Source organism: Hippocampus comes, unplaced genomic scaffold (genome assembly GCF_001891065.2).
Source record: "Hippocampus comes isolate QL1 unplaced genomic scaffold, H_comes_QL1_v1.1 scaffold124, whole genome shotgun sequence".
Classification (NCBI taxonomy): domain Eukaryota; kingdom Metazoa; phylum Chordata; class Actinopteri; order Syngnathiformes; family Syngnathidae; genus Hippocampus; species Hippocampus comes.
Window position 1 is genome coordinate 1,760,671 of NW_017805075.1, and position 10,744 is coordinate 1,771,414.

The window sequence follows — 10,744 nt, forward strand, 5'->3', positions numbered from 1 at the left end:
GACAACAAGATCTGCTATAAAAATCAGAGGTGCCGGAAAAAGGCCAGGCACGGAACCAGGATTTTTTTTCTCTCCTGGGGCTGCGGGGGTTCGGGATGGGATCTCAAAAGAATTGATTTTCCTCACTTCATTTTCTTTATTTTCTCATTTTGTCAATGAAAAAGCATGATAAACAGTAAAGGCATGCTCTGTAAAAAAACATTTTGAACTGAATTTAGACAAAAGAGGTTCAACCAAATAGTTAAGAATATAATACAAGTGGTCGCGAGGCAAGGGCAAAATCTTGACCCTAAAATGCTGGTACAGTAAATGAAAGACGATGTCTTTCTTTGGTCGAACATGACTACGTTCTCCCCAGTGTGGCCCCAATTGACAAAAGTCACACCCACCACCAGGGGTGTCCAAACTCGGGACTTCAAGGGCCCCTGTCGTGCCTGTTTTCAATGTGTCCCCACTGCAATACACCCGATTCAAAAGATCAGCCTTTCAGGATTCTTCACAACTTGCTGATGAGCCGATTATTTGAATTGGATGTGTTGCAGCAAGGACACATCGAAAACAAGCATGACAGCGGCCCTCGAGGACCGGCGATGGACATGGCTGCTCATCACACACTCTCCAATGTTCAAGGGTTTTTTGTTTTTTTGTTTTGTTTTTTTTGCCTTTTGGCAAACATGTATTTGGGAGCCCCTTAGTGGTGACATATTGAAAACATGATCCCAAACAAACAAGGTCCATTTGTGTATTTTCCAGCCATTCAGCCACAAATAAAACATTCACGAATTTGAATCAATTATGACATGACAGCACTTGCACAGAAAGCAGCATTCACATTTCCTGACAAAGCTACAGTGCATCAGTCATAACGCATTGACTTTAAGACATTGTCACCTTGTGAACATCATCAAAATGAAGCACCTTGATCCATATCTGCATCGTTTTGTCCTCAGGGTATGATATTGATGTTCCATTAGGTTAGAGTTCATGGACAGAAGTGTGAGGCTCAGGAAGTTTGTCAATGTCACAGTTTTGGATCAATCTGGAGTAGAATAGAACAAGCTCCTCGTAGTTCTTTTTGGAAATCCTTTCATTAATGCCATGAAACCTAAGAAATAGGAACAATACACTCCCTTTAAATCTTTGAGGGTGGGTGGGTGACTCATTGTATAGTTTTTGTTGACAATGTTCATATCTTTCAGTCATCAGTCAAAAGCTTTGTTATGTTTCTATTCTGCCTTCTTACCTTTTTGCATCCCCTGGTTTAAACCACAAAGGGGCAAAGCGGTAAATGCCGTTGGTCAGATCTTTGAAGTGTCGACTGTCTGTGTTCCCAACGCAAATGCCTGCACATTCAAAGATTGAAATACACCATTGTGGGCTGCTGGGTGTCCCGTTTCAATCTGCCACTTACCTGGAGCAACTGTTACTGTCGGAAACATGTCCAAAACCGTTTTCTTGATAATCTGGAAGCCGTACGAGTTCTCATCAGATGAACTGACAGGCAAAGGATCGAAGCCCTCGATAAGCTCCATCTTCACACGCTCGTCCCCGACTGTAAACTTGATGAGGTCCAAGACCTCGAAGGAAAAAAACAGTCATTCCATTTGATGCCGAAAGCACCTGATGGAACAAATTGGACACAATACCTCTTGTAACGACTGCGCTGAGTGGATTCGTAGATTCACATAGGCCTCAGCATGGGAAGGAATGACATTCGACTGCAAAAAGAACAAAACATGTGGAACAGGTTCTGAGAATCACTCTGAACGACTTCAATCTAAGTTCCTATTACTTTACCTTTACACCTGCATGAAAGATTGTGACTGCCGTAGTAGTCCTTACAAAGGCATTGGAATCAGATTTTTGTTCAAGAAACCTGCGCCACAAAACATGCTCGTTTTTTACAAAGGTACAACAACAAAACAAAAAAAAATGATGAATACATGGGTGGAAGTGATTACCTGCCAACAAGTGGTGAAAACAGCCACAAATTTGATAGGATGAACTTCAATGGCAGCCCAAACTAAAATCACCAAACGCAGCTTTCATCCACATGAAAGTTGAGCAAGTAGTTTAATTGAAATGTACCTTGTGAGCTAGCTGCTCAAATGTTTGACGTTCCGGTCCATGACCAAATAACATGGGCATGGGGTTGTCCTCCAGTCTGAGCAATAGCAGTCTTTAAGAAATCAGTGCGCAAAAATAGAACCATACACAAAAAAAAAAGATGAGTGGCAAAACCTTTTGACTGCTGCAGCTAAGATGCCAATGCTGCTCTCCCTGGCAGGCATCGACGCATGGCCGGGCAGAGTGGACACACTCAGCTTGACAATGGCGAGGCCCTTCTCACTGACACCGATTCTACGACAAGACATGTGATATCATTAGATTTTAATGTGATGTTTTCCCTACAAAATACTCCGTTTTATAACATGTTGATTCGATGACACGCCGAGGCAGATGCTGTATAACGTGTTGTTTTCAACGAGTTCCCGTTTCTCAGGAGCCATCGGACTTCATTTCTCATAGGTGGGGCCAGATGGCTCCTGTTTCCCAGGACCGGCCTCATGACAACATAACAGAATTGCGTGAGAAAGAGTTGTTCAGCATAATAGTTTGTGAAACGCCAGTTGATAACGAAGCAAGTGTGGCGCCAGAAGGGCTGAGTTGGCTACTCACCCCTTCTTTCGCACACGCTCAGAGAAGGATAAGAGGAGGCTTTGCCGTCCCCTTGCTAGAGTCTGCTGAGGGTTGCGTACGGACGCCCAGCTGGTATTGAAGCTCACTCTACCAAGGGTGTTGGCTCTCCACCCTATTGGCGCACGGTAAGAGTTGATTCATTTCTTTGTAGCTTAATACCTCGCTTGCTGTTGAATGATTGTGTGACATATTCTGTGGGGCTAATAAACGTGCAATTTGTTAGTAGCAGATTTGTCTCTTGTGATTCTGATATTTGCTTGTGTGACATATTCTGTGGGGCTAATAAACGTGCACTTTGTTAGTAGCAGATTTGTCTCTTGTGATTCTGATATTTGCTTGTGTGACATATTCTGTGGGGCTAATAAACGTGCAATTTGTTTGTAGCAGATTTGTCTCTTGTGTTTCATTTCTGAGTGCCTATCTCCAACGACCCTATTCTAAATTTGATACTGAGCCAGGGCGAGGTATCAGAAATGTTTTAAAACAACATGTCAGTCCATCATTTATGTGCGTATGGTCGGAAAAAGTTTCATAGTGACGCTGCCTTTCTCACAAAGCCGCGGGTCCGTTGAGACCGCTGACGACTCCATCGAGCACGGCAAGCCCCTCGTCCAGCACAAAGGACAGGCGCACATTGCGCTGCTTCAACACTCGTACGATGTTCATGGCTCCCTGGTGACCGCTAACCTTCCAGAGACACAAAAGACAACCACTCCATTCTGACTCTGGACGTTGCCAGCGTGCTTATGGAAAGGTAGGTTTACTTCTTCATCATGGCCGAGACCAATGTAAAATCCTCTCTGCGGCGCATAGCCTTTCATCAGCAAGTATTCCAGGGCCTGAAGTATACCCTGGAAGAAGACATTAGAAAATAATGGTGAGGGCTGCACACGGTAGAGCAACAAAGTTCCTGCCAAAGATGCACACGAGGGCCCAAATCACGTGGATTGTGGAGTATGTCTCGTAATGGCCAACACACAACAAGACATTCCACCAAGACCTTAGTCTTCTTTTTTCAGTGGAGGTCAGTCATCATTCATGTTCTGCCACCCGGACGTCTCCTGGTGATTCCTGTTGACAAATAAACATTCTGAACTGGGGGATTTTCTTACCATCAGAGAGCTCTTGTCATCCATCGTCCCTCGGCCGTAGATGAAACCGTCTATCTCTTGGCCAGAAAAAGGCGGCGTCACCCAGCCATCGGACTCAGTGGCGGGTACCACATCGATATGAGCCAACAGCAGGTACGGCAGCAGTTGGGGTTGCAACCCTGGGACCCAAAACAGGTGGCTGTAGTTGGCCACCACTTCATGGTGTACCAAGCTTGAGGTAAAAAGGGTCGGGAAGGCTGGCGAGGCAAGAGAAGAACACGGAGAGGGCTGAAACGACTGTGGCTCCTTTGTCTTTTCCGCCCGAGTGAGGAAAAACGGCAGTTGTTCACTGGCCATTACGCGCAAAAGAAGTGCAATCGATACATTTGACTCCATTCAATTGGAGTGATGTGCACCTAGGAGACCCGGTGACAAGAGTTAAAGTTGTGTCGATTTAACATGTTGCGGCAGTAGCTCATCTCTCAGTACTTCCTTTTTGGAACCTGAAGGTGACATCTTAAGTCCTGCTTTGGACAAAATGTAAAATAGCAACTTGACGAAAAGTTTGGATAAAACAGTTGACGTTTTTGGCACATTGCTAAAGTCCATCATAATTCCTAACCAAACAATTCTGAAAATGAGTCAATATATAGTGGCACATCGATTGACGGCAGCAACATAATGACAGGCAGAATGTTGCATGTTTTTTTTCATTTTTTTTAAATGAAAATTCCCTTGCATTAGATGGCAGAAGGCCAGAAAAATGGCCTGTCACTTGTATGGCACTTTTTGACCTTAGGTACTCAAAGCGCATTAAAACTGTCTCCTCATTTTACCGACTGATGACACAGCATCAGGAGCAACATGGGGGTTCAGTATCTTGCTTGGGAATACTTTAACGTGGTCAGAAGGGTTGAGGATCGAGCCCACAACCTTCAGGTGGGAGACAAGACAACCACTCATCCATTGAGCCATGCCGCTGCTGTTGTTGTTGTGAAGTCACCCAAGGCGCCTCAGGATAATCCTGATGCTGCTGTTGACTTTTATGGAGGGTGCAGCGTCAGGACAGGAAAACTCGTAAAACAGAAAGAGGTATTATGCCCCCATCAAAATAAACATGAGCGTCATATGGAGGGTCATCAATTAGTTACAAGAAAAAAAAATGCAAAATACTTTTTTTCCCTCAATACGTGAACATGTAAAAGTATGACTTTGTGGGGAAGATGCTCAGGTGAATATCTTACCTAAGCTGGGCTACAAGATGGCACCTGTCACGCGAGCTGGCCACTCTCTTTATATAAGCACTGGTGCAGGTGAAACATGCCCGCTACCCTGTGGCTAAAACTGGTATTACATCTTTCAATGGCTCGGCAATGGTATTTTTTTCCCCCTTAAAATGAATGGATGGCTACTCTGGTTGGCTCAGGCCAACAGTTGCCCGTTCCTGAGCAAACATATTGTAATATCCGTTTCTTGTTAATTGTGTATTTGAGGGCTGGGTTAGTTGAGTAGGGGGTGACGTCATAGAGAGTGGACGAGCCAGGTTGAGGAGTCAGTTTGAGTGTTGAGTGCATGGGTGCGAGTTGTGGCCAATAGCAACTCCTGTGAATGTGTTTTAATTGCTGCCTTTTTTGTTTATTTAAAAAGCCAACAGATTGCATCATCGACTGTGTGCATCCTTGACCACATTGAAGGGCATTACAATATTAATCAATGGTAGGAAATGTGTGTATTTTTTGCGTATCAACCTTTGATCTGATTTCAAATTAAGATAATAGTTACACATCTATTCAACAAATCTTTGCCAATGTGATTTGTCACAGGCCTATTATTTTGAGATTGGCATGAATCCGTCATCATATAGCTACGTCGTGTTATTTAAAATGTGTGTGTGGCTTGTGCGATTGGGGTCGTAATCCCTTGGCCGTGGATTTAGATGCCCCTTGACAACATTTTCCATTTTGTTGTACAAAACCAAAACTGAAGTCTCGTGTAATTTCATTACCGTCAAAATTTGTTTACTTGAGCGTACTTATTGTGTACATACTGATGTTGATAATCCCCGGCCACTAGGTCAAGTATTTATGTCGGTGCCTGTTGTGCGATTGTGAGCTGGAGTTGTGTCCTTGTGACTTAGCTTATAGCTAGTTGTGTGCTTTGCTTTGTAAAGGGGTGCGCGGTGTTACCTCTCCGGAGAAACGAGTTGAAATGAAGCAGCGCAGTGGTGTTGCTCTCCGTGGGTGAAAATGACACCGTGGGGATGCGTACGGCCTCTGAAGGAAGATGAGGCAAAGCAGCAAACCGGTAAAGTGGACTATCCTCCACTTTGCTTTTTGGACGTACCTTGAAAGTGGGCGAGGAGTTCCTCCCGCTTCCGCTGGTCGATATCAAGCGAGATGAGGTTCGGTGTTTCCCAGTGTGCGAGTTGAAGTCCGCCAACATTCCCGTCCAGTGTCAGCGTTCTGATCGACGCTATCGTAAACAAGATGAAAACAGCAGCGAATCCACCAGCTATGAGAAGCTTCACACATTTGATCACCATGACCGTGATCTGGGGAACAACGGTGTATGTAACTCCTGAAGTTGAATGGCTCTGTCAAATGGTTCACAATGCGTACAAAAGTCAACTGCAGGGGTCAACAACTTCCCCCCGCCACACACAATACAGTTAGCTGAGTCCACACGCATGCGTGAATGATGACGTCACACCCCGTGCCCCGTTAAAACAAAAATAAAACGTTAAATCGAAGCGTTCAGATTAAAACTACGCAAGAGTATTGCTGCCACACCAGGAAAGGAAAAAAACACGGCACTAATGTAAAAATGTGATAATTATTATGTAAAAATGTGATAATTATTATGTAAAAACGTGAACATTATCATGTATAAACATGATACTTTTCATGTATAAACGTGAAAATTGTCACGTAAAATCCTGTTTATATTATGTAAAAACTTAAAAAATACAAAATGTGACAAAGCTGGCCTCGTGGAGGACTCCCCAATTTCTGTTGTGACCGATGTCCCATGCTGCAGCAGGACGCAGATGCATGCATATGCTTCTAAATGCAATGGCACTAAACCTGGAATTACTGATCATTTTATGAAATTGCCGTGTGCCAGAAGAGTTCCTTATACATATGGAACAAGGACACCTAAGTGTATTTTTCAATCCATTCATCCATTTTCCGATCCACTTATCCGCACAAGGGTCGCGGGGCGTTGGAGCCTATCGTGTATTTTAACATTGCCCGTTATTAGGTTTTTACATTTTTTTTTCCACATTTTTACATAAGTATCACGTTTTTACATGATCATTTTCACTTTTTGACATAAGTATCGCATTTTTACATGATAGTTTTCACGTTTTTACATGATACGTGTCACGTTTTTACATGAGAAATGTAATGTTTTTTCCCCTGGTGTGGCAGCAATACCCTTCCATACAAAACAACACCAAAAATCGAAATGTGACATTTTAAGTTTATTTCAAACAAATGTGAAAAGTCTGTACAATGCCCCTGTTAAATGTCACAGATTTCATGTCTGTAATGTCACTGAGCTACAACAACTTACATTCCCCCAAAAGTGAAATCAATACAACTACTTTGAACCTGGATGGCTTTACAGATTCATCAATTTCAAAGAGTGCGTTTGACTAAACTCAGGGGTGCCCAAGCTTTTTTGACCGAAGATCTACTTTTCAATCAACCAACCTCCCGCGATCGATCCGTTACCGCGCACGCGCGCATACGCACGCACGCACGCACAGACGCATGCCATGATGAGCAATAGCCTGACGCTGAGGAACACGATGCACTTTTGCAGCCTGTTAACGATCGTAGCTCACGCGTACCATTTTAAAATGCTTCTCTCGGCCCTCCAGATTCCCATTCTTTGGCCCCTCTGTGTGAATTGTACAAAACAAACTCTGAATGAGAATAATGATAACGATAAAAGATATAGCGCAACAACTCAGGTCCCAAGCTGCAACTGCATACTGCTGAGCGCTAACAACTTCCAGTGACGCAGTTACACGTCACTGTAGGTTAAAGACGACCTGCTTTATTTTCTTTTTAAAATACTTTTTGTGAAAGTGAGACTGATAGAATGATTAGGGAGCAGTGCACATTAACACAAAAAATATATTACTAACATGCACAGAGACACACATTTATTTATTTATTTTTTCCTTCCACCTCGGATCGACTTGGGACCAGTCCTTGATCTACTGGTCGATCGCGATCGACGTAATGGGCACCCCTGGACTAAAGTTATAGGCGGTACCAGATTTGTGTGCCCAGTTCTTTCTTCAATGTTTGCGATTTTACCTGTTGAGACATTTGTGCATTTTGTTTGGCAAAATAATCATCATTTGAAGAAAAAAACTGGCTTTCTGGACTTAAAACCGAGCATGGTTTTTAATCAACTGGAGTATATGGACCTTAACTATGTGCCAGTTACCAATGTTTGTTTGTTTGTTTGTTTGTTTATTTATTTATTTTTAAATCCATATTCATTGGGGGTAATTCAGAGTAATTTCTCACAAGCTGTTTGAGAATGTTGGCGTGGTGAGGGCCTTGTCCTCAGTTCTAGTTGTTGATTTGATTTTGATTTAACTTTTTATTTGGTCTCCCATAGGAGAAACTTGTCTCGTAGGACAGGCCCTCCTTGCTGCTACATGCATTGAACAATACATACACATACTGTACGCTACACAACAAGTTGTCTTGTATGTATGTAAGTAGAAATGGGGTTTCTTGCATGTTGCAAAAAAAAAAAACCCTAACAAAATAAACATTCAATTATCAGTTAGTCTTCTCTCATTTCTGACTCTGCGTCCTGTGGAATTGTTTGTCAATGCGCGCCACAGGAAGACCGCTTCCTTCAACACAATGAGGAGGGCAAAATAATAAAAGTCCAAATTTCCAAACCATGTCTGTTGTTTTTGTGGATACATTCAGTGCAGAGAACCACTTCTGGGTTTGCTCATTCATCCACAACTGGAGGGAGAGCCAATAAAGACACACATGACTGAGTGTATTTCCCATTTGAACTCTTCAGGCAGCAGCACCGTTTGAGCTTTGAGTGTTATTGAAGGAGGGAAAAACTGCTTGACCCCGCTGAACCGAGACCAATGCTCAACATTGCCAACAAGGGAGTATTGCAAACAACCCACTGAATGAAATGGTGCAACATGGAAGACCAACTTACTTCTGCAGCCATTGGAGAGATGCTGAAGTTTTCTGTGGGAAATGAAGAACCACTTCAAAGAGGAGTACAGTCGCTCAAAATCACATACTCCAGAAAGGGACAGTCTATCCGAGTTTGTTGTCTGCTTAACTGCACACATCCAATTCTGTTATAATTAATGTTGAAGTACAGTATATTATATTTGCACTTCACTGTTTAAGAAATGTGTTTAACCATTTAATAAAGGTGCAATTTTTATTCAGCTTGGAGAACCACTGCTCTTTTGAGTAGAAACAAAAACAGCAGGATGATTAGCTCTCCTGGCGATTTTCAGTTGTTGCAGGTGAGCAACTATTCATTCCCATTGTCACGGTTCTATTTGTGACCAACAGGTGGCACTGTAGGGCTCCACCTGCAGTGGCACACCTGTTGGTCGTTATGTAATTAGTTGTTTAAAAGGACTTCCGCACGACCACTCAGTGTCGGGTCATTGTTTGTTTCTTCTGTCATGTTTGTTTCAGTCATGTTTCGGTCACTGTTAGGTTTTAGCTTCAGTCATGATTTTTGTTTGATACTTTGGATTCTCTTTGTTCTTATGACTTTGTTATAAATTTAGTTTTCTCTGTGTTTTTATCAATACAACTCGTCAAGTACAACCTGCTCCTCCCTCCTGCCTGCTTTTTGGGGTCCTCCACCACCACGCAACATGACACCCATAACCCGTACACCAACAAAAACAAAACTCAGCGCGATGCGATATATATCTTTTGGAAAATTGTTTTTCAGTTGTAAATGGTTTAACATTTGGTAAATCACTTGGCAGCTGCAATGTATGTATCTCGCCTGTTTGCATCATATTTAACATCCAAACTCTTCATGCTTTAAGGCTCACTGTCCTCTTCTTTATTTTCTTCATCATACTCCCCTTTCTGCCGGGAACCGACAAGCACCAGCATGAAGGAGTCAAGCACAGGCAAACATGCCAACCATGTTACTACCAATGTTTGTTTCTTTGTTTGTTTTTATAAATCCAGAGCATACCCACTGAAACAAAGAGTGTATGTGGCATGTTTGTCACACAAATGTCCTGATAACAGGCATACCATGAAAGCTATTTCAAAAACAAAATGACTTGGTGGAAGTAGGACTTTATTTTGAACAATATTCAATAATGTTAGCAGTGTTTTACAATCCAAACCAAGTGAAAGTGGAGTTTCAAAGAAAATGGACTATTATGGAGGAATGTATACTGTAAACATGTAAACATACTGTATACAAAACTGTGGAATCAGAGTATCATGCAGTCTACTTTGGAAGGTACGCCATCAGCACCATACGTGAGGTCATCTTGAATCCTGCCAAGGGAATTTATTTACATCACATGTGGCGAGTGTCCACCCTTTCAACCATTTCACCGACCGTTACGTGCATTCCTAGGTGCTGCTGTTTTGGTCAGCAGTTAAGACATATATGTCCAGTAGTATCTGTACTGAGATCATTCTACTTACATACGGAAAGAGGCATGTGCCTGTATTTGTCTTATGTTGGATGACCAAATAGAGCATCTATTAGAGCAGGGGTGTCAAACTCATTTCACATGGTGGGCCACATACGGCCTCGGTAGATGTCAAGTGGGCCGGACCATTAAAATGATACAATACTTTGCTATAAATAACCAAAACAATATGTCTTTCCTTTGTTTTGGTATAAAGAAGCACAAGAACATTAGGAAAATGTTGAAATTTAATGAACATATCTTT

At 42.5% G+C, this 10,744-nt stretch overlaps 1 protein-coding gene across 2 annotated transcripts; it reads right to left on the reverse strand.

Moving 5' to 3' along the window:
• Positions 1-633: 633 nt before the first annotated feature.
• pm20d1.2 (peptidase M20 domain containing 1, tandem duplicate 2) lies at positions 634-6,461 on the reverse strand. Of its 2 annotated transcripts, XM_019865196.1 has the most exons (13): positions 6,135-6,461; positions 5,978-6,064; positions 3,813-4,048; positions 3,465-3,551; positions 3,254-3,387; positions 2,242-2,361; positions 2,089-2,164; positions 1,962-2,023; positions 1,798-1,876; positions 1,647-1,718; positions 1,412-1,577; positions 1,244-1,343; positions 634-1,105 (listed from the first exon to the last, which is right to left on the reverse strand). In XM_019865196.1, exons 1-13 carry the CDS (start codon positions 6,331-6,333, stop codon positions 976-978), a joined length of 1,548 nt encoding a protein of 515 aa, XP_019720755.1. In that variant the 5' UTR covers positions 6,334-6,461; the 3' UTR covers positions 634-975. The 2 variants fall into 2 exon arrangements, with proteins under 2 accessions (XP_019720755.1, XP_019720756.1); XM_019865197.1 differs by lacking the exon at positions 5,978-6,064.
• Positions 6,462-10,744: the final 4,283 nt, after the last annotated feature.

Excerpts from the sequence above, each read along its gene's own strand:
- pm20d1.2 (XM_019865196.1), bottom strand. The coding sequence starts at position 6,333 with ATGGTGATCAAATGTGTGAAGCTTCTCATAGCTGGTGGATTCGCTGCT. Across the intron at positions 3,388-3,464 it reads GTCTCGGCCATGATGAAGAA|GTTAGCGGTCACCAGGGAGC; the intron begins GTAAACCTACCT and ends TGTCTCTGGAAG. Across the intron at positions 1,106-1,243 it reads AAACCAGGGGATGCAAAAAG|GTTTCATGGCATTAATGAAA; the intron begins GTAAGAAGGCAG and ends CCTATTTCTTAG.